Here is a 24,648-nt window from a genome sequence, read left to right on the forward strand (position 1 = left end):
CAATGTTAATGGCATTATTCATAATAGCCAACAAAGTAGAAACAACCCAAATTTCCATCATCAGATGAATGGATAAATAAAATGTGCTATATCCATAGCATGGAATATTATTTGGCAAAAAACACGAATAAAATATAGTTATATGACACAACATAGGTGAACCCTGAAACCATTATGCTAAGTGGAAAAAGCCAGCCACAAAGGGCCACATATTGTATGATTTCATTTATATAAAGTATCTAAAATATGCAAATCCATAAAGACAGAAAGTGACTCAGCAGTTACCAGGGGCTGGCAGTGGAGGATGGAGTTGGGGAATGGAAATGACTGCTAATGTATACAAGGTTTCTATTCTGGTTGATGAAAATGCTTTGAAATTAGGTAATGTTGATGGTTGCATTACACTGTCAATTACAAAAAACCACCAGCTTGCACGTTTTAAAAGGGAGATTTTTTTTGAGTGAATTATATGTTAATAAAGCTATTAAAAATTAAGTACAATAATGTATAAGATAAAATAGCTCTTATTATGTATGCTATATTTTATTTTATTCCTTAAATTTAAAAATCCCATGTTAAGTTTTCTCTTGTTCTAGAGGAACAACTCCCTGCCTGATGAGAATAACATTGCAAGGCTTCAGGAAGAACTCATTGCTGTGAAACTGAGAGAAGCAGAAGCTATTATGGGTTTGAAAGAACTTAGACAGCAAGTCAAGGATTTAGAGGAACATTGGCAGGTATATGAATATATTTTGCATGCTTTTTAAAGAGAGTAATCAAATATCCAACTTGTGAAAGTTTGAAGTAGCTGCTGACTAACAGTAGGAAAAGAGTTTAAAGACAGAAAGAACGTACTGCTTAAGATACAAAACTGAGCACATTTATTAATTGAAAGTACATTTAAGGTGTTTCTCCTTTCTTAATTCTTATAAAAATAAAATAGAAAATAGAAATCAAGTCATATTTTTGTTGTTACTACATTGTGACATTATAGTAACTTTTTCTAAAGTATTGGATAAAAACATTCCTTTTGTAGTAAATGTTTCTTATGTTGATACTAAATCCATTGTTGATCATTGTGAAACATCAGAGTGATGCTGATATAAATTTGTAACTTCTTTTTAAAATTGCTTATGTCACGGGATAAATCAGACATTTAGCTAGTAATATGCACACAAATTTCCTTACATATGAGGGAAACTGGTGAAAAGAAACAAAAGAAAAAAGAGGATCTATAGGAGACAAGAGAGGGAAGCAAGAAAACCAGCCAAAACTACACATAATTTGAGAATAGTGGTCTTGGTTTGGATTTTAGGTAGCATTTAACAAAAAAATGAAATTAGTCCTTGACATTGCCATGGCATTTTATTGTATTTTGCAAAACTATGAGATTGCAATGAATTTGAAATTAAAACTCAAACAAAAAAACTGGTCCTTCATCAAAGATACTTTGAAAAATGCTACTGGTAACCTATATATTCTTTCCTTAATTAGTGAATGACCCCAATTCTTCCAATTTTTTGAAATTTATTAAAGATAATGTGATAAAGTTCTTATAATAAGTTAGGGTAAAAATTATGTCCTTTACAGTGTAGAAGGAGTAAAAAAAATTCAACTGTATCGGAATTTGTATCTCAGTTGTGCTACTTGCTGTAAAAATAGCCTTTATGAAGTTACTTAATCACCATGTCTCCATCTTCCTTACGTGTAAAATGAAGTGCTTAATTCTTATGATCTCTGGGGATTTAATAAAATAATGGATAGGAAGTTCTTAATATAGTACTGGTACCAGAATAAGTACTCAGTAAAGGTAGGTCTTATTTTGATGCTGAGAATATTTTGTTGTGGTCTAATTTTTTGTTTTAGCGCCACTTAGCTCGTACCACTGGGAGGTGGAAAGACCCACCTAAGAAGAATGCTGTGAATGAGTTACAAGATGAACTGATGACCATTCGACTTAGGGAAGCTGAGACACAGGCAGAAATAAGAGAAATAAAACAAAGGATGATGGAAATGGAAACACAGGTAAGATGGGAAAACCCAATAGCTTTAAAGTATTGTTAACAGAACAAATGTTCATGCACAGATTATATCATCCCTAGGATAGAGGTAAAAGTTCAATATGTGCAACTGTGTAAACTACAGTTTTCTAGCCCAGATGAAGAGGACTAAAAGTTGTATTCTTTGCTTTTAGAAATTTTAATCTCTTCTTTGACCCATTCAATAAAAGTTAAGCAAGTCATAAAACTCCATTTGACGTTAGAGTAACCTTTTTTGCACAACCTGAGAGTGAACTATTCACGTAAAGTTTCTCAGCCTCAGCACTGTTGACATTTTGGTCTGGATAATTCTTTATTTTGTGCATTGTAGGGTATTTAGCACTATCCCTCGTGTCTACCCACTAGATGCCAGTATCATCCCCCACACCTAGCTGTGACAACCAAAAATATTCCCAGATATTGCCAAGTATTCCCTTGAACCGCCTCTCTTTGAAAACCACTGATTTGAGGTATCATGTGAATGGTGTTTCTTGAAATTGTGTTATATGGTAATCCTTAGAATTCAATTCCAAAATTATACTTTCTTTACAAATCCCGCTTATCTAATAAATCATATTTTAAATATACTTGACTTATGATCTGGAAAGGCCTTTTTATGAAACCTCCTTGAATTTTAAAAGCTTGTTTCATTTATATGATACATTTCTGTGGGCTATATTTCATATACTCTGTGAAGGTTACTTGATTTTCAGAATTGATTTTTTATTCAGTCTGTAGGAGGCATAGGTAATTCATGTATCATTCTGTATACTTGTGTGCAAAGTGATCATCCCAACTTGAATATAATTCTTTTAGAATAACTGTACCTTTTTTTAAAATTTATTTATTAATTAAAAAAATAAAGAAACAAAATAAAACAGCATACATAATCAGTAATTCACAATATCATCACTTAGTTGCATATTCATCATTTCGTAGAACATTTGCATTAATTCAGAAAAAGAAATAAAAAGACAGTAGAAAAAGATATAAAACGAACACAGTAAAGAAAATAAAAAAGATTATACCTACCATACCCCTTACCCCTTGCTTTCATTGATCACTAGCATTTAAACTAAATTTATTTTAGCATTTGTTCCCCCTATTATTTATTTTTATTCCATATGTTCTACTCCTTTGTTGACAAGGTAGATAAAAGGAGCATCAGACACAAGGTTTTCACAGTCACACAGTCACATTGTGACAGCTATATCCTTATTCAATCATCCTCAAGAAACATGGCTACTGGAACACAGCTCTACATTTTCAGGCAGTTCCCTCCAGCATCTCCATTACATCTTTTTTTTTTTTAACTTTTTTTTATTAATTAAAAAAAATTAACAAACAAAACATTTAGATATCATTGCATTCTACATATGCAATCAGTAATTCTTAATATCATCACATAGTTGCATATTCATCATTTCTTAGTACATTTGCATCGATTTAGAAAAAGAAATAAAAAGACAACAGAAAAAGAAATAAAATGATAACAGAGAAAAAAAAACTATACGTACCATACCCCTTACCCTTCGCTTTCATTTACCACTATTTCAAACTGAATTTATTTTAACATTTGTTCCCCCTATTATTTATTTTTTATTCCATATGTTCTACTCTTCTGTTGATATAGTAGCTAAAAGGAGCATCAGACATAAGGTTTTCACATTCACAGAGTCTCATTGTGAAAGCTATATCATTGTTCAATGATCATCAGGAAACATGGCTACTGGAACACAGCACTACATTTTCAGGCAATTCCCTCCAGCCTCTCCACTACATCTTGAACAACAAGGTAATATCTACTTAATGCGTAAGAATAACCTCCAGGATAACCTCTCAACTCTGTTTGGAATCTCTCAGTCATTGGCACTTTGTCTCATTTCACTCTTCCCCCTTTGGTTGAGAAGGTTCTCTCAATCCCTTGATGTTAATTCTCAGCTCATTCTAGGGTTTTTCTCAGTCCTTTGATGCTGAGTGTCAGCTCATTCCAGGATCTCTGTCCCACGTTGCCAGGAAGGTCCACACCCCTGGGAGTCATGTCCCACGCAGAGAGGGGGAGGGTGGTGAGACTGCTCGTCATATTGGCTGGAGAGAGAGGCCACATCGGAGCAACAAAAGAGGCTCTCTTGGGGGTGACTCTTAGGCCTAAATTTTAAGTAGACTTGACCTATCCTTTGTGGGGTTAAGTTTCATGTGAACAAACCCCAAGGCTGGGGGCTCAGCCTATAGCTTTGGTTGTCCACACTGCTTGTGAGACTATCAAGAATTCAACTTGGGAAAGTTTAATTTCTCCCCTCTCACCATTCCCCGAAGGGGGCTTGCAAATACTTTTCCAGTCACTGATCAAATCACTCCGGGATTCATCGGGGGATCACTCTGGACAAACCAACAAAATCTCATGTGGTACCTGAGATTCCAAGTACTTATGACATTCAATAAAACTATCTACATGAGTTATATTAGGAAATGCTCTAGTCAAAATCTAAATTTTGTAACAAATAAACATTTTTTGCTTTAGTCTCACACATAATGTGATATTTTAAAGTATTAGTTATGCTCTGTTTTCAGCACCCTGCAATAATGACAATACTTTGTTCTTCCTCATGCCAAAACATTTTTAAAATTTGTACATTGTACATTTAACTATTATTATACACTCTAGGTATTCCTAGATTATACCATCTCGATCTTTAACATCTATTTTCTTTCTGATTTCATTTATGTCCCCAGCCCTCCTCCCTGTATCATTCTCACATGCAGCTTCATTCAGTGTTTTAACATAATTACATTACAGTTAGGTAGTATTGTGCTGTCCATTTCTGAGTTTTTGTATCCAGTCCTGTTGCACAGTCTGTATTCTTTCAGCTCCAATTACCCACTCTCTTACCCTATTTCTATCTCCTGATGGTCTCTGTTACCAACGACATATTCCAAGTTTATTCACTAATGTCGGTTCATATCAGTGAGACCATACAGTATTTGTCCTTTAGTTTTTGGCTAGTCTCACTCAGCATAATGTTCTGTAGGTCCATCCATGTTGTTACATACTTCATAAGTTTATTCTGTCTTAGAGCTGCATAATATTCCATTGTATGTATATAACACAGTTTGTTTAGCCACTCATCTGTTGATGGACATGTTGACTGTTTCCATCTCCTTGCAATTGTAAATAATGCTGCTATAAACATTGGTGTGGAAATGTCCGTTTGTGTCTTTGCTCTTAAGTCCTCTGAGTAGATAACTAGCAATGGTATTGCTGGGTCATATGGCAATTCTATATTCAGCTTTTTGAGGAACCACCAAACTGCCTTCCACAGTGGTTGCACCATTTGACATTCCCACCAACGGTGGATAAGTGTGCCTCTTTCTCCACATCCTCTCCAGCACTTGTCATTTCTGTTTTGTTGATAATGGCCATTCTGGTGGGTATGAGATGATATCTCATTGTGGTTTTGATTTGCATTTCTCTAATGGCCAGGGACATTGAGCATCTCTTCATGTGCCTTTTGGCCATTTGTATTTCCTCTTCTGAGAGGTGTCTGTTCAAGTCTTTTTCCCATTTTGTAATTGGGTTGGCTGTCTTTTTGTTGTTGAGTTGAACAATCTCTTTATAAATTCTGGATACTAGACCTTTATCTGATCTGTCGTTTCCAAATATTGTCTCCCATTGTGTAGGCTGTCTTTTTACTTTCTTGATGAAGTTCTTTGATGCACAAAAGTGTTTGATTTTGAGGAGTTCCCATTTATTTATTTATTTCTTCAGTGCTCTTGCTTTAGGTGTAAGGTCCATAAAACCGCCTCCAATTATAAGATTCATAAGATATCTCCCTACATTTTCCTCTAACTGTGTTATGGTCTTAGACCTAATGTTTAGATCTTTGATCCATTTTGAGTTAACTTTTGTATAGGGTGTGAGATATGGGTCTTCTTTCATTCTTTTGCATATGGATATCCAGTTCTCTAGGCACCATTTATTGAAGAGACTGTTCTGTCCCAGGTGAGTTGGCTTGACTGCCTTATCAAAGATCAAATGTCCATAGATGAGAGGGTCTATATCTGAGCACTCTGTTCGATTCCAGTGGTTGATATACCTATCTTTATGCCAGTAACATGCTGTTTTGACCACTGTGGCTTCATAATATGCCTTAAAGTCAGGCAGCGTGAAACCTCCAGCTTCGTTTTTTTTCCTCAAGATACTTTTAACAATTCGGGGCATCCTGCCCTTCCAGATAAATTTGCTTATTGGTTTTTCTAATTCTGAAAAATAAGTTGTTGGGATTTTGATTGGTACTGCATTGAATCTGTAAATCAATTTAGGTAGAATTGACATCTTAACTGTATTTAGTCTTCCAATCCATGAACACAGTATGCCCTTCCATCTCTTCAGGTCTTCTGTGATTTCTTTTAACAGTTTCTTGTAGTTTTCTTTGTATAGGTCTTTTGTCTCTTTAGTTAAACTTATTCCTAAGTATTTTATTCTTTTAGTTGCTAGAATAACTGTATCTTGTTTTATATTCAAAAGTTGTTTTCTTATATTTTTCAGTATAATTAAAAATAACAAGAATTATCTAGCCAGATTTTTAAAAAGATACTTTAAGCTTATGAGAAATAAAAGTGTAGATTTTAGAATGTAATAGTAGAGATATTAAAGATGTAAACACACTTCCGGAGAAGATGGTGGTTTAGTAAGGTGCGCGCGTCTTAGTTCCTCCTCCAGAACAACTACTAAATAACTAGAAACAGTACAGAACAGCTCCCGGAGCCACAACAGAGATCACACACACAGTGTACCCCTGTCTGGAACGGCTGGACCGGCTAAGAGACTCCGCTGCAGTGAGGTCCCTGAGTGGTGCGCGCTTCCCCGGGCCGTGGCGGCTGGCGGCCGGAGCCCCTCCCTCCCTCCTTCCTGGGCTGGCTGGGTGCTTCGGATCAGTGGTTCCCCAAGCCACGGTGGCCGGCGCCCCTCCCCCACGCGCGGCTTCCCAAGCCGGCTGGGAGCCTCGGATCGGCGGTTCCCCAAGCCACGGTGGCCGGCGACTGGCGCCCCTCCCACACACGCGGCTTCCCGGGCTGGCTGGGAGCCTCATATCAGCGGTTCCCCAAGCTGCGGCGACCGGCACCCCTCCCCCACAGGCGACTTCCCGGAGGGGAAGGAAAGAGTCTCCAACAGTAGTAGAGACTGAGCCCAACCTAACACCAATAGTGGCATTAATGAACAACTTCTGACTACTAAAAATAGGCCCTCAGCTCAGGCGAAACTGATCAAGGCGGAAGTCGCCAATTGGGCTAACTGAAAAAGACGAAAGGGGGTGAAACAGAGCCTTCTGCGGCTGTTTCTATGGAGGCTTGGTTGCCTCTGGGCTCAGCGCTGGGATTACACAGGTTGCAACTGCCCTGAACACAGAAACAGGCTGCTTTCAGGGCTCTCTACCACCTGAACCTTCCCTGCGGGAGGGGTGAAACACAACTCAGGTGGAATCCCTCTCTCAAGGAATTCAGATCCCAGGACTTCACAATTTGAAGCCATTAAAACCAACCTACAACCTTTCCTCTGTCTCCACCACACACCCAGCAGCGAGAGTCTTCCAAAGTTAAAGGAGCCACAATATCTTTTGCTGGTGGGACCCGCAGACAGACAAGCACCACATACTGGGCAGGATAAAAAAACAGAGCCCAGACACTTCACAGGAAAGTCTTTCAACCTGCTGGGTCCCACACTCAGGGAAATCTGATTAAATTCCCAGATGCAAGCAAAAAATAACAAATCACACCAGGAAAATTGAAGATATGGCCCAGTCAAAGGAACAAACCAATAGCTCAAATGAGATACAGGAGCTGAGCCAACTAATTCTGAATATACGAACAGAAATGGAAAACCTCTTCAAAAACAAAATCAATAAATTGAGGGAGGACATGAAGAAGGCATGGGATGAACAAAAAGAAGAAATGGAAAGTCTGAAAAAACAAATCACAGAACTTATGGGAATGAAAGATACAGTAGAAGAGATGAAAAAAACAATGGAGACCTACAATGGTAGGTTTCAAGAGACAGAGGTTCGAATTAGTGAACTGGAGGATGGAACATCTGAAATCCAAAAAGAAAAAGAAACTATAGGGAAAAGAATGGAAAAATTTGAGCAGGGGCTCAGGGAATTGAATGATAATATGAAGCGCACAAATATACATATTGTGGGTGTCCCAGAAGGAGAAGAGAAGGGAAAAGGAGGAGAAAAACTAGTGAAAGAAATTATCACTGAAAATTTCCCAACTCTTATGAAAGACCTAAAAGTACAGATCCAAGAAGTGCAGCGCACCCCAAAGAGAATAGATCCAAATAGACATTCTCCAAAAACTTACTAGTTAGAATGTCAGAGGTCAAAGAGAAAGAGAGGATCTTGAAAGCAGCAAGAGAAAAGCAATCCATCACATACAAGGGAAACCCAATAAGACTATGTGTAGATTTCTCAGCAGAAAGCATGGAAGCAAGAAGACTGGGATGATATATTTAAATTACTAAAAGAGAAAAACTGCCAACTATGACTTCTATATCCAGCAAAATTGTCCTTCAAAAATGAGGGAGAAATTAAAACATTCTCAGACAAAAAATCACTGAGAGAATTTGTGACCAAGAGACCAGCTCTGCAAGAAATACTAAAGGGAGCACTAGAGTCAGATACGAAAAGACAGAAGAGAGAGGTATGGAGAAGAGTGTAGAAAGAAGGAAAATCAGATATGATATATATAATACAAAAGGCAAAATGGTAGAGGAAAGTATTACCCAAACAGTAATAACACTAAATGTTAATGGACTGAATTCCCCAATCAAAAGACACAGACTGGCAGAATGGATTAAAAAACAGGATCCTTCTATATGCTGTCTACAGGAAACACATCTTAGACCCAAAGATAAACATAGGTTGAAAGTGAAAGGTTGGGAAAAGATATTTCATGCAAATAACAACCAAAAAAGAGCAGGAGTAGCTATACTAATATCCAACAATAGACTTCAAATGTAAAACAGTTAAAAGAGACAAAGAAGGATACTATCTACTAATAAAAGGAACAATTAAACAAGAAGACATAACATTCATAAATATTTATGCACTGAATCAGAATGCCCCAAAATACGTGAGGAATACACTGCAATCACTGAAAAGGGAAATAGACTCACATACCATAATAGTTGGAGACTTCAATTCACCACTCTCATCAATGGACAGAACATCTAGACAGAGGATCAATAAAGAAACAGAGAATTTGAATATTACAATAAATGAGCTAGCATTTACAGACATTTATAGGACATTACACCCCACAACAGCAGGATACACCTTTTTCTCAAGTGCTCATGGATCATTCTCAAAGATAGACCATTTGCTGGGTCACAAAGCAAGTCTTAACAAATTTAAAAAGATTGAAATCATACACAACACATTCTCGGATTATAAAGGAATGAAGTTGGAAATCAATAATAGGCGGAGTGCCAGAAAATTCACAAATACGTGGAGGCTCAACAACACACTCTTAAACAACGACTGGGTCAAGGAAGAGATTACAAGAGAAATTATTAAATATCTCGAGGCGAATGAAAATGAAAACACAACATATCAAAACCGATGAGATGCAGCAAAGGCAGTGCTAAGAGGGAAATTTATTGCCCTAAATGCCTATATCAGAAAAGAAGAAAAGGCAAAAATTCGGGAATTAATTATCCACTTGGAAGAACTGAGAGAGAACAGCAAACTAACCCCAAAGCCAACAAAAGGAAAGAAATAACAAAGATTAGAGCAGAAATTATTGAAATTGAGAACATGAAAACAATAGAGAAAATCAATAAGACCAGAAGTTGGTTGTATGAGAAAATCAACAAGATTGATGGGCCCTTAGCAAGACTGACAAAAAGAAGAAGAGAGAGGACGCAAATAAATAAGATCAGAAATGGAAGAGGAGACATAACCACTGACCTCACAGAAATAAAGGAGGTAATAACAGGATACTATGAACAACTTTACGCTAATAAATACAACAATGTAGATGAAATGGACAAGTTCCTAGAAAGGCATGAACAACCAACTTTGACTCAAGAAGAAATAGATGACCTCAACAAACCAATCACAAGTAAAGAAATTGAATCAGTCATTCAAAAGCTTCCCAAAAAGAAAAGTCCAGGACCAGACGGCTTCACATGTGAATTCTACCAAACATTCCAGAAAGAATTAGTACCAACTCTACTCAAACTCTTCAAAAAAATTGAAGTGGAGGAAAGCTACCTAATTCATTCTATGAAGCCAACATCACCCTCATACCAAAACCAGGCAAAGATATTACAAAAAAAGAAAACTACACCAACCTCTCTAAAGAATATAGATGCAAAAATCCTCAACAAAATTCTAGCAAATCGAATCCAGCAACACATAAAAGAATTATACATCATGACCAAGTAGGATTCATCCCAGGTATGCAAGGATGTTTCAACATAAGAAAATCAATTAATGTAATACACCATATCAACAAATCAAAGCAGAAACATCACATGATCATCTCAATTGATGCAGAGAAGGCATTTGACAAGATTCACCATCCTTTCCTGTTGAAAACACTTCAAAGGATAGGAATACAAGGGAACTTCCTTAAAATGATAGAGGGAATATATGAAAAACCCACAGCTAATATCATCCTCAATGGGGAATAATTGAAAACTTTCCCCCTAAGATCAGGAACAAGACAAGAATGTCCATTATTACCACTATTATTCAACATCGTGTTGGAGGTTCTAGCCAGAGCAATTAGACAAGAAAAAGAAATACAGGGCATCAAAATTGGAAAGGAAGAAGTAAAACTATCACTGTTTGCAGACGATATGATACTATACGTCGAAAACCTGGAAAAATCCACAACAAAACTACTAGAGCTAATAAATGAGTATAGCAAGGTAGCAGGTTACAAGATCAACATTCAAAAATCTGTAGTGTTTCTATACACTAGCAATGAACAAGCTGAGGGGGAAATCAAGAAACGAATTCCATTTACAGTTGCAACTAAAAGAATCAAATACTTAGGAATAAATTTAACTAAAGAAACAAAAGACCTATACAAAGAAAACTACAAAAAACTGTTAAAAGAAATCACAGAAGACTTAAATAGATGCAACGGCATACCGTGTTCATGGATTGGAATACTAAATATAGTTAAGATGTCAATCCTACCTAAATTGATTTACAGATTCAATGCAGTACCAATCAAAATCGCAACAACTTTTTTTTCAGAAATAGAAAAACCAATAAGCAAATTTATCTGGAATGGCAGGGTACCCCGAATTGCTAAAAGTGTCTTGAGGAAAAAAAACGAAGCTGGAGGTCTCACGCTGCCTGACTTTAAGGCATATTATGAAACCACAGTGGTCAAAACAGCATGGTATTGGCATAAAGATAGATATATCGACCAATGGAATCAAATAGAGTGCTCAGATATAGACCCTCTCATCTATGGACATTTGATCTTTGATAAGGCAGTTAAGCCAACTCACCTGGGACAGAACAGTCTCTTCAATAAATGGTGCCTAGAGAACTGGATATCTATATGCAAAAGATTGAAAGACGACCCATATCTCACACCTTATACAAAAGTTAACTCAAAATGGATCAGAGATCTAAACTTTAGGTCTAAGACCATAAAACAGAGGAAAATGTAGGGAGATATCTTATGAATCTTACAATTGGAGGCAGTTTTATGGACCTTAAACCTAAAGCAAGAGCACTGAAGAAATAAATAAATAAATGGGAGCTCCTCAAAATTAAACACTTTTGTGCATCAAAGAACTTCATCAAGAAAGTAAAAAGACAGCCTACACAATGGGAGACAATATTTGGAAACGACATATCAGATAAAGGTCTAGTATCCAGAATTTATAAAGAGATTGTCCAACTCAACAACAAAAAGACAGCCAACCCAATTACAAAATGGGAAAAAGACTTGAACAGACACCTCTCAGAAGAGGAAATACAAATGGCCAAAAGGCACATGAAGAGATGCTCAATGTCCCTGGCCATTAGAGAAATGCAAATCAAAACCACAATGAGATATCATCTCACCCCCACCAGAATGGCCATTATCAACAAAACAAAAAATGAGAAGTGCTGGAGAGGATGTGGAGAAAGAGGCACACTTATCCACCGTTGGTGGGAATGTCAAATGGTGCAACCACTGTGGAAGGCAGTTTGGCGGTTCCTCAAAAAACTGAATATAGAATTGCCATACAACCCAGCAATACCATTGCTAGGTATCTACTCAAAGGACTTAAGGGCAAAGACACAAACGGACATTTCCACACCAATGTTTATAGCAGCATTATTTACAATTGCAAGGAGATGGAAACAACCGAAATGTCTATCAACAGACGAGTGGCTAATCAAACTGTAAGTATATACATACGATGGAATATTATGCAGCTTTAAGACAGAATAAACTTATGAAGCATGTAATAACATGGATGGACCTAGAGAACACTATGCTGAGTGAGACTAGCCAAAAACTAAAGGACAAATACTGTATGGTCCTACTGATGTGAACCGACATTAGAGAATAAACTTGGAATATGTCATTGGTAACAGAGACCATCAGGAGTTAGAAACAGGGTAAGATAATGGGTAATTGGAGCTGAAGGGATACAGACTGTGCAACAGGACTAGATACAAAAACTCAAAAATGGACAGCACAATACTACCTAATTGTAATGTAATTATGTTAAAACACTGAATGAAGCTGCATCTGAACTATAGTTTTTTTGTTTGTTTGTTTTTGTGTATATATTTTTTTTATTTTTATTTTTTTCTCTATATCATTTTATTTCTTTTTCTGTTGTCTTGCTATTTCTTTTTCTAAATTGGTGCAAATGTACTAAGAAATGATGATCATACATCTATGTGATGATGTTAAGAATTACTGATTGCATATGTAGAATTGAATGATTTCTAAATGTTGTGTTAGTTAATTTTTTTTAATTAATAAAAAAAAGCTTAAATTAAAATCAATTTTCCTAACTCTGCCAAATTCCACCACCCTACACCAGCTATTTAAATATGTCCCTACTGATATAAATAAATCATTGAGTATGTAAATAACTGAAGGAGTAAGGACAGGTCTTCCTTGAAAAGTAGTTACAATTCATCAATGTAGAAGGAATGATTTAAGTAGAAAGTCATCACTACAACACCGTGGTAATAATCACTGCAGGCAAGACCTGTTGATAAACAAGCATGGTATTTACAAATTCTCAAAGAATATATTTCTTTATTGCAAAGGGAGAAACACTACCTTTACAGGGGAGGAACCTGGCAGACAACACCTTATGCAAGTGTCCAGTGTTTATGCCAGCAGGAAGATATATCGACATTGTGTACCCCCTGTTGTGAGGCCCTTAGTGGGGCACATAATTATCAGATTAATTGAAATTGATGGTCACTAGGCAAATAATTCACCAGAATTCTTCAGATGTATATAGGTGGGTCCCTATTCTCCTCTGTCACAATACAGAGAATAGGGAGCCTGAACATAAGCTTTTTTGGAATCCTGCATTCGATCAAGAGCAAAAGCAAACAAACAGAAAACACATTATTGAAAAAGAAAAACTGACAAAATCATATAAAGTTAATAGTATTGTAGAACTGTTAATTTCTTAACTTTGATAACTGTACCAAGCTTAGACAAGATGTTAGTATTAGGAAAAGCTGGGTGAAGCATGTATGAGTGTTGTTTACATAACTTTTTGTAAATCTAGAACAATTTAAAATAAAAAGTGAGAAACAAACAAACAAACAAAAAGATGTAAACACAACTATTAAGCCAGTGTTCAGGATTTATTTAAGAATGTGTGGAGGTGAATTAAATTCAACAAACGCGGTTTTGAGAACTTGTGAAATGCAAAGCACTGTCCCAGCCATCAAAGGGCTTACACTTGGAAAGTCAGGCATGCACAAACTATATTTAATATAATTCAGGAATCTGTTATGTAAAGATTTAGATAGAAATTGCTGTAGAGTTGAAGAGAAAACTGTTAATTCCAATGATGTTATTTGAGGAAAGACCTCTTGAGGAATTTGTATTTGAACAATGCTTGAGTAATGAGTGATGTTGGATAGATTTTTTAGAAAGGTGTTCTAGTTTGCTAGCTGCTGGAATGCAACACACCAGAGACGGATTGCTTTTAATAAAAGGGGATTTATTTTGTTGGTTCTTCAGAGGAAAGGCAGCTAACTTTCCACTGAGGTTCTTTCTTACGTGGAAGGCGCAGGATGGTCTCTGCTGGTCTTCTCTCCAGGCCCCTGGGTTCCAACAACTTTCCCCGGGGTGAGTTCCTTCTGCATCTCCAAGGGCCTGGACTGAGCTGCGAGTGCTGAGATGAGGAATGCCGAGCTGCTTTTGCTGTGCTACATTGCGCTCTCTCATTTAAGCACCAGCTAATTAAGTCAAACGTCACTCATTGCAGTAGACATGCCTCCTAGCTGACTGCAGATGTAATTGGCAACAGATGAGGTTCACGTACCGTTGGCTTATGTCCGCAGCAACAAGATTAGGTATGCTCACCTGGCCAAGTTGACAAATGAATCTAACTAACACAAAAGGTAATGGAATAAGGCAGTGATTCCTAAACACCAGTACTTGGACTGGTGATGATCCATGAAGCTTTCTTATTGCAAAATAGCACTTTAAAAACAGTACGGAGTGGTGCAATGGTTGCTCAGCCTACCATGCCAGAGACCCGGGTTTGATTCCCAGAGCTTCCCATTCCAAAAAATAAAAATAAAAACAGTACAGTGTAATGGTGGTGGGTATCAGTCTTCCTAAAATTGATATATAAAACACCCATATATCCAGCATCCAAAATAAGAGATTTGTCCAGGTTGTTATATGCAGGTGCAATTCTTTCATCTTAAGGACTTTTTAGAAAACTCTGTCTAGTGAGTATACCTCAGTTTATTGAGCCGCTCTCCTCTTGCTTTATATAATTTTTTGCTATTCTAAACCATGTTATTTTGAACATTCTTATACTTTTTCTGTGTATATCTGCAAGAGTTTCTCAAGGACGAGGGTTCTTTTTTGTGTGCCTTGGGCCCCTTTGACTCTGTAACATATGGATCCTTTATCATAATAATGTTTCTTCATGCATAAAATAAATTACATATGATTGCATATGTGTATATTGACATATAGTTATCAAAATACCAAAAACAAAACTTTTGTGATATAGAACACATATAGAGCCAAACACAACACAATTCCATTGCTGGATTCAGGTTTTTAATAATTTAGACTTTTATTACATGTATTTATTAAAAAAATGCATTAGGATTGTTCTGTAGTTTTCCTTTTTAGGGGTTCTTGTATCTGGCTATGGTACTAATGTTATGCTAACGTTGTTGAATTAATTGAGTTGTATGTTATCTTTTTCTATTCTCAGAAATTTTACGTGTTTTTGTAATTACCAGTTAGTTTAATATTTGCTAGAATTCATCCACTAAATAGTGTGGTCTTTTGTTTTGTGGAAATAACAGCTGTTGGGTTATATATCTTTTAAGATTTTCTGTTTCTTCATGAAGTCTGTTTTGTTTTTGTTTTTGCATAACCAGACACTGGGAATTGAACCTGGGTCTCTGGCATGGCAGGTGAGAACTCTGCCTGCTGAGCCATCGTGGCCTGCCCTGTTTTGTTTTGTTATTTTATGGAGATTTTTCCATGTCTTGCTTGCCTCTTTTTTTTTTTTTTAACTTTTTTATTGTATATAATATGAAGTCTGTTTTGATAATATATATTTTCCTAGGAATTTGTCCTTTAATCTAAATTTTCAAATATCACATAAAGTTGTTCAAAGTATTCTTATTTTTAAAATTATTTCCACTGGTTCTATATTTTTATCTTCTTTTTTTCCTTCCTAATAGTGTTTGTTTATACCTTCCCTTTATTTCTTGAAATGTCTTATAGGAAGTTTGCCAATTGTATTTATCTTTTTAAAGTTTGGGTTTTACATATCTGTTGATCTTCCATGTTGTACTGTTGTTTTCTGTATAGTTTAATTTTGTTTTTATTTTTATTATGTCCTTTGTTATACATTACTTAGGTTTAATCTTTTTAATCTTAGGTTTAAGTTCCTACTTATATCTTTTCTAATATGTTTTTTTTCCAATTTTTCAGTTCCGTTTTTTTAGCTTTCTTTGTGATTGCTTCTTTGACCCAAGAGTTTTTAAAGATGTCTTTTATATTTCCAAATATATCAGTTTCTGATTCACTATTATTGACCTATAACTTAATTGTCTTGTGGTCAAAGGATGTGGTTTGTTGAGTCTTGCATTAGATTAAGCTTCTTAATTGTACTGTTTGAATCTTCTATATCCTTTCTAATTTTTTTGTGTTGCCTGATATGTTGATACTAAGTTGTATTAATATCTCCCATTGTGATTGTGAATGTATTAATTTCTCCTTGGCATTCTGATAGGTGTTTTTGGCCTAATATATTATGAGCCCCTTTTGGGTGGAGGCATACAAATTTCGAATTACTATATTTTCCTGATGTAATGAATATTAGCATTATTGATTATCATTATTCTTGAGGATGCTTTTTGTCTTAATACAGTTCTCCAAGCTGTCTCATTTAATATTTGCCCTATGTATCTTTTTCTATCCTTTTATTTTCAACCTGTGTGTTTATATCTTGATAAACAGCATACAGGTGAAGATTTTTAAAAATCCAATCTGAAAGGAGTTAAATCTTAAATTTTACAGAGTTTCTATTTGGGATGATGGAAAAGTTTTGGTAATGGATGGTGTAATGGTAACACAACAGTGTGAATATAATTAACAACACTGAATTATGTATTTGAATGTGGTTAAAAGGGGAGATTTCAGGCTGTATATATGTTACTAGAATAAACATTTAAAAAAATCCATAAGACAGTGCAACACAGTGAACCATAATGTAAACCATGGACTATATAGTTAATAGTATAACTATAAAAACATGCTATCATCAATTATAAAAAAATATACTACACTAATGCAGGGTATTAAAAATAGGGTGGTATATGGGAACCCTGTATTTTATACATGATTTTTCTATAAACCCACAACTTCTTTAATTAAAAATCTAATTGCACAACCCTGTAAATATGCTAAAACCACTGAACTGTACATTTCAAATAGTTGAATTTTGTGTTATGTGAAATATATCTCAATAAACTATTTTGTTAAATAGTCTCTCAGTCTCTTTTAGCTGTTTGTTCCTTATTTTGTGACTATGATATGTTTCAATTAATATCTACACCTGACTAGCTATTTTCTATTTTTTCCATCTATTCTTAATTTTTTTAAATCTTTTTGCACCTTCTCTTGAGTTTATTGAGCATTTATTATGATTCCCTTTTGTCTCCATGATATATTTATTTATTTATACCTCTTTGAAAAATATTAATGGTTGCTCTAGGATTTATAATATACATCTTTAATCAGAGCTAACTTCAAATTATATTATTTGAGATTTGTTCTTTCTGTGGTTGCCAGTGCACCATAGGCAAGGTATTCATTTTGTGGCACGTGAGGGAAGGTCTCCCTCCAGTAGAATTCCATTCTTTTCTGTTACAGGGAGCTGGAGGAGCCACGAGCATTCCGTTTTCTTCTAATAAAGCCTGGGCTTAGGCCAACATTATGTCCTGGGTCTGGGGTGTTTGTCCTTATGTCCTGGATCTGCCCTCCCCTCAGCTGTGGTCTTGGGCCCAAAAAATGGTCCTGCCCCTCCCCTTAAGTACGATGTCTTTTCACTGGTACCCCAAGGACAACTGGGTTTGTACCCTACACCCTGCAGATTAAAGCTTTTTTTCCCAGAGGAGACAAGTAAGGTTTAGTGTCCTACCAAAAGTGGCTAATTGCTATTCCCTTCCCTCAGGTCTGCTCCATTGTGTTGTTTTCTCAAGATTTTCATCAATCTTTTTTTTTTGGGGGGGGGGGGGTGTACTTGTTGAGGTCCCTGGAGAAAAAGTGTGCAAGAATTATAAAGTTTCCTATATCTGAGGCCCCTGAAAGCTCCATACTCTTCAGCCTACATGATGCAGCCTGTATTTGACCTCTGGTAATTCAGTATTTATTCCAGCTGAATTATTCTTAACAGCATCTGATGGCCTCTAACCCTAGAACAATTGCTCACATCTCATTCCCTCACTCCCAAGAAAATCACGTCTCTCCTTTGAATTTGGCATAGTCAGTTGTCCTGTGAACTCTGGATTCAACAAAAGTCATGAACTTAGAATTTGACTTTTTTTTTTAATTTAAAAAGTAGGAGTGATGTCCTTTCTAGCTTTCTACTTACCTGAATAGAAATCAGAAGTCATGATTGTGTATTTGGAATTATTTTATTTTGTCCTTTATATTTCTCTGGGTTTTTCCTTATATTTTTTCTTCCTTTTCTGCTTTTTATTGGATTGATTGCTTTTCTTTCCCTTTCTCTCTTCTGGCTTGACTTTTATAATTCCATTTCTATCCTCTCTTATTTTTACCTGAGAAAAATTAAAAATGGTTACCTGACTGAACAAAGTCTAATGTTAGTCATTATCTCAATTTTCCTTCTAAAAAGTACAAGGGCCTTCCTTAGAAGAGCTTCATGTGCTTTTCTTTCATCTTAACATCTTCTGAGTAGGTATTATTGTCATTTCAATTTGACCTCATTTGCCAACTTTTTTGCTCTCCATTCGTACTTTTAGTTGACCATTTCTTTCTGGTTTCTGTCCTAAATTATAAACAATCTCTCTTATTGTCTTAAAATAGTTACTTTTCTCTCACTTTGGTACTATAGTCTAGCTGAGTACAGTATTGTTGGATGAAGTTTATCTTTTTAAGCATGACAAATTTTTGCTGTTGAGATGTCTCCTGAAATAATGTCTTTCCCTTGATTTGCCTTCTTTTCTTTAGTATTCTAAGTTTTGTGATATAGCTCAGTGAGCAATTATTTTTATTTTTATCCTGTTTGGGGCCAACCATACTTCTTAAACCGTAGATTCCTAGGTGTTTTTTTCCCCCAATTGTGAAAAGTTTTCAACCATCATCATCCTTTAGACCATCAAATCTAACCTTTCTTTTTTTCCATTTTATCCTGCAACCCCTATTAGGGAGCCAATATTCTTTTTTCTATATCTCTTGATCTCTTCTGGAATACCATTGCTTTCTTCAGTTATCTAACTTTCTATTTAACCTTTCATTGAATTTTTAATATCCATAGCTATATTATTAACTTCTAGAAATTTTGATTATTTTCAACTTGCCAAATCTTTTTTGCGTGTTTGCTTTTTGGAAGTGCATGGACTGGGAATTGCCAAATCTTTTTTGACAGTGACGTAGTCTTGCTTGTGGTTTTGCGTCCTCCTTTTCTGTCTTTAATAATTGTAACATGCTTGTTTTATGGACCTTATATCATTTTATTATCTTGAGTTCTTGAGGATTCTATTCATGTCTGTTTTGTCTACTGATTCTCACTCATGGTCAGTTCTTGGGTTTTGTTTATGTTTGAGTGTTTGTAATTTTGTATCATGTACTTAGGTTCAGGGGTACAGGGGTTTTATCTATGGAAATTCTGTACAGCCTATTTGAAGTGGTCCTTCTGAAGTATAGTGATTTGTTTTAATGGTGGAGGTAAGACAGCAAAAAGAGGTTGTTGTTCATTGATTTATTTTGAATACTGTGCTAAGATTTATTCTTAATTCTGTATTTGAGCAGTATCATTAAATGAAAGTGAGAAAGAAGAGCAAGGATTGGGGGAAGACCTGGACAAAGTAGAGCACTATAGTTAAAAGCTAATATGAGAAAGGAGACCTTTGTTTTGTGAGCCAAGAAAATAAATAAAAGTAAAGTTGAAGAAACTCAGAAATGGTAGAAAGTTTTAAACTTTAAATCTATCAGATGATCTAGATGTTTTCCCTGTAACTGGTGGCATTGTCATTTTCATAAATTGAGATGGAGTAGATATAATAATAGTAACAACTGAACATATAAACAACCTGTTAAATTTCAGGCATTGTGTGAGTCTCCTTTTCTCATATCCTCATAACAACCTTGAAAGCAAGTAGTAATATCCACTTTTTTCCCATGAGCTGTAGTTTGGTGGGACTAACTAACTTGGGCAAGCATGGATAGCTGTTAAATGAGGATCAGATTTTACTGTGTTTGGTTATGAAAGTCCCTATTGTTTTTTCAGACCCCTGATAAAGTGATATTGGGGGAAAGAATTCAGGCTGTGTCTAGCCTGAATGGGAAAACTTTTTATGGGAAAGTTACCTCATATCAGTCAATTCAAGGTTTGTTTTTTTTTTATCATGTCCTACTATTCTAATGAGCAGCTAACATTTAACGAGTTTTTACAAAATTTTACGCCCTTCTATACATGTATTATTTCATTTAATTCTGAAGTCAACAAATGAGAAATAGCTCATATATTTTTCTCTTTTTTTGTATACTATATGGTAGGGGTCACATTTCATTCTTTTTCCATGTGACTACCCCATTATTGCAGTACCATTTGTTGAATTTGGGGGTGGGGGGGTGGCTAGGAAATGCACAGGTTGGGAATCAAACCCATCTCTCCCATGTGGCAGGTGAAAATTCTACAATTGCACTGCCCTTGTACCCTAATAGTTGCAAGGGTACTTTTTGAAATGAGAAAATGGAGAGTCAGAGATATTAAGTAGTTTGCTCAATCACTAAATACCAAAGTCAGAACTCAAAACCAATCCATGTTACATAAAAAGATGCTGTGATAGATAGACATTGGAGGGATATATAAGTACACATGACATACTTTGTGACATCAAGGAGTTTGCTGTCCATTAAATGGTGACAGTATCGTTGGGTCAGTTTCTGCTTCCTTTTGGAAACTGAAAATTAAATCCATCATATTCCTGCATCTAACCATCTTATAACCCCATTGCTTATTTCAGAAATGTATACCTTCCAAGTTGTATGTATACATCATTATAGTTTATAGGTTAATTTATTACATAAGAGGTAAATTGAGCTGTAATTAGTTTCTAATATGAACCTTTTGTATTCCATTGGATTATTTGATTTTTAAAGCAGTATTGCCTCTTTATTATTTTTTTATTTAACTATTTGTTGAGTAAGATCAACCTGTGACTAATAATTTTTTAATAATGTTGTTAAGGCATAATATGAATAGGTAAACATTTATAGAAATTTTCAGACCTTTAAGCTATAGTCTGAGTATTTATATTTTTAATTATTAGAACCAGATCAATAGTAACCATCTTCGAAGAGCAGAGCAAGAGGTGACCACTCTACAGGAGAAGATGCAGTATCTTTCTGCACAGAACAAAGGACTACTTACTCAACTAAGTGAAGCGAAGCGCAAACAAGCAGAGATTGAATGCAAGGTAAATATGTGCACAAGCTAGTTTATTCTTGTTAATATTATAATTTTTTTGTTTTATTGTTAATTTATATTAAAAAGGAGAAAAAAAAGGATTGGTAGTTGCTTTTGGACCAGGTCAGGTCAGGTCATATTGTTCTGAGTGGGTTTCATCTAGGAAATCTCTATTTCATTCACTTGGTTACCTTAAATACTGCATTAGTATTTAGTAGTATCTTTTTACAATTTTTCTTTTGACATGTAGCCCTTTAAAACCGGAGGTTTTAATGTTTCAGCCAAAAAGGCAAGTACGTTAGAAGGTTTAACTCCTCAGCTTTGATTGCTACCTTTTTAGTGAACGGTTAATATTGATGTTTTCTAGATAGAGTAGTGAGCTAAAGAGATGTGTGTACTACTGGAATGGAAAAGTAAATATATTTCCCTTTATTCTTTTAATCAGTTTTTCTGTTTCTTTTTTTTATAAAGTTTTGTTTGGATTCATAAAGCAGCTAAAGTATTTAAATGCAAGTACTTTTTTCCTGAAATAAATGATAACATAGCAGTTTATTAGCATAGCAGGGTATACGTTTGTGTGTATATGTATGTGTATGTATGAGATAGAAAGAAATAACTAAAGAGATAACTGTACTTTTGAACATTAGAATGGATTACTTAGGATGTGTTATAGAATTTAAAAAATAAACTAGAGGTCCACCTTTCCATGGTGAGATAAGAGGAACGATGCCCTTTAAGGATTCCAATCACATTATTCTGTGATAAGAAATAAAACTTTCAATGGCACATATAAAGCTGTAATTCCATCAACTTGTTCTGGTGTCATTAAAAACCAAGAGTGAAGCTTGAGTGGTTTATCAGTGTCACTGAAATCCAGAGATGAAATTACATCCTAATAAATATGTATGGATGTTACAATTTGCGCTGGCAGAAATCTGTAGGCAGTACTGAAATTTATACTGCTTAAGAGTAGTCCTTTGTGAGAAATACGGCTATGCTAGTTTAAAACTAAAATGATATGAAATGAGGTTATATCAGTTTGATTTCATACCAGTGTCTGATTGAGTTTCTATGATGCCATATTTTCTGTGCTGACTTACTGCTTAATAGAGAAATAAAAACTGTTGTTGTAAGTTGTCCTTAAACATATTTGGATAACTGTTATTGGATTTAATATGGCTCTTCAAATACCTTAGCTGTTCATCCAAATACAGTAATTCTTTGAAAATAACTATTTAGAGAGATTTCTGATGAAGAGAATTATTTTCTTTTCTTAATTTGTCTAAGTAATGGACAGATTCAGAATGTTAAAGCATTTCAAAAACTGATGTGGGATTTTATTTAATTTTTAATTCTTTGTTAATACCCCTATGAAGTATGAAATAGATGCTGACTCTGATCTCTTACCCTGTGTTTAAGTCATATATATTTTTAACCAATATATTGATTCAGTCAGTCTTTTATAATAGCTTTTGCAGATTTTGAGATTAACCAATGTGTTGTCACCCTAACACCTTGTACATTCTGTATGTATGTATTCTACCTTATTGTGTTGGAACAATTTAGGAGCAAACGGGACCTTGAATTTTATATATATATATTGTGCATGGTTTGGTAATCAAACCCGGGTCTCCCACATGAAAGGCAGGCATTCTAACCACTGAACTACCCATGCACCCGAATCTGATTCATTTTTATTTAGCATTACATGACTGTTGCTTCTGATTTCTTGATAATTATTCATTTAAAATAAATTATTCATCTATTTTTCACTTATGTGAATGTCAGAATATTGTTTTAAATATTAGTTATTTTCTTCCCTCAACTGAATTTGAATGTTCTCACTTAAAGATGAAATGTGCAGCAGTGCAATTTAAGTACAAGTGTTTGATCTCCAGCTTTAAAATCCTAACCATATGACACAGAGTTTTTTCTTAAGTTTTACACAGATTCATTTGGAGATAAAACTTGGTTTGAATTGACGTAAAGCCATTTATAATTTTTGTTTATCCCACTTGGTGTAAATACTTATACTTTACTATGGAAATATTACTGTTTCATTTATGGATACTGCCCCAAACAGAAAGATAAAACTAATATGTAGTTTACACATCTTATTATTTTACAAATAGCTAACAAATTACTATACTAATATGTGGTTTACACATTGTTTTACTTTACAAATAGCTAAAGAATCTGAAATTCCAAAACCCACCTACTCCCTATTCCTTAATCTGGAATTAAGTCATATATAAAAAATATATATGACTAACACAGAGTAAGAGATCAAACTCAGCATCTGTAACATACTTCAAGGGGTATTAATAAACAATTAAAAATTAAATAAAATCCCATATCAGTTTTTACTATGATGATATTATTTTACTATGATTATAGTATTAAGCATATAGCAAATAATGATAGGAAGAAATTAAACTTGTTGCTTATATTTAATATAAATGTTAACATCTACTACATTTACATTTTCTCATAATGCTTTTATTTTTTAAACAAAGTATTGCTTTTACCTCTGTCCCCATCTGTCCCGTTCTATCCTCTACCATCCCCTACAATACCTACCACATACCCCTCCTTTTCTTTTGTCACATAACTGCTTTTTTTTTTAATATATCCTTTCAGAGTTTCTTTTAGGTAGATACTTTTACTTGTTAGTATCTACCTAAATGTAAATTTAAATCATTTTTCTTTTTATTTTCTTACCCAAAAGGTAACATAGTATTATATATACTTATATTTTTTTCGTTCAACATGTTTTAAAGCGCTTTCAATAACAACATGTTGTTAGTGCTTGAAGAGTCTTCACATTCATTCCCAAGGTACATTGTTTTTTTTGGAGGTACCATAGTTCATTTTATTAGGCCCTAATTGGGTCACTTTTGTTGTTTCTGGTGTTTTGCTACTGCAAGCAATGTATAGCAGACAGTGTTGTACATAGATAGTTTGAGATGCATAGTGGTATCTATACATTCCCATAGGATAAATTCCTGTATTTTTTATTGCTGTATCAGAGAGTAAATAGCATTTGTACTTTTCATAGTTTGTCAAATTGCCTTCCTTGGCAATAATTGTACCATTTTGTACTTTGACCATCAGTGACTGTTTCTTCCCTGTGTTGCTTACAATGTGTATAGCCAACCCTCAATTCATCTTAATAGAAGTTTATTTGCATATTCT

At 35.0% G+C, this 24,648-nt stretch overlaps 1 protein-coding gene across 8 annotated transcripts in view; it reads left to right on the plus strand.

The window, feature by feature from the left end:
* Positions 1-24,648, plus strand: part of EVI5 (ecotropic viral integration site 5) — a 307,393-nt gene that overhangs the window by 161,102 nt on the left and 121,643 nt on the right. For all 8 annotated transcript variants that reach the window (XM_077120262.1, XM_077120264.1, XM_077120268.1 and 5 more), the window contains 3 exons: positions 597-737; positions 1,867-2,025; positions 21,317-21,463. In XM_077120262.1, the coding sequence (XP_076976377.1) occupies positions 597-737; positions 1,867-2,025; positions 21,317-21,463 (447 nt within the window). The remainder of the gene's footprint in view (positions 1-596; positions 738-1,866; positions 2,026-21,316; positions 21,464-24,648) is intronic.

The sequence above is a fragment of the Tamandua tetradactyla genome, chromosome 11 (assembly GCF_023851605.1).
Source record: "Tamandua tetradactyla isolate mTamTet1 chromosome 11, mTamTet1.pri, whole genome shotgun sequence".
Lineage (NCBI taxonomy): Eukaryota > Metazoa > Chordata > Mammalia > Pilosa > Myrmecophagidae > Tamandua > Tamandua tetradactyla.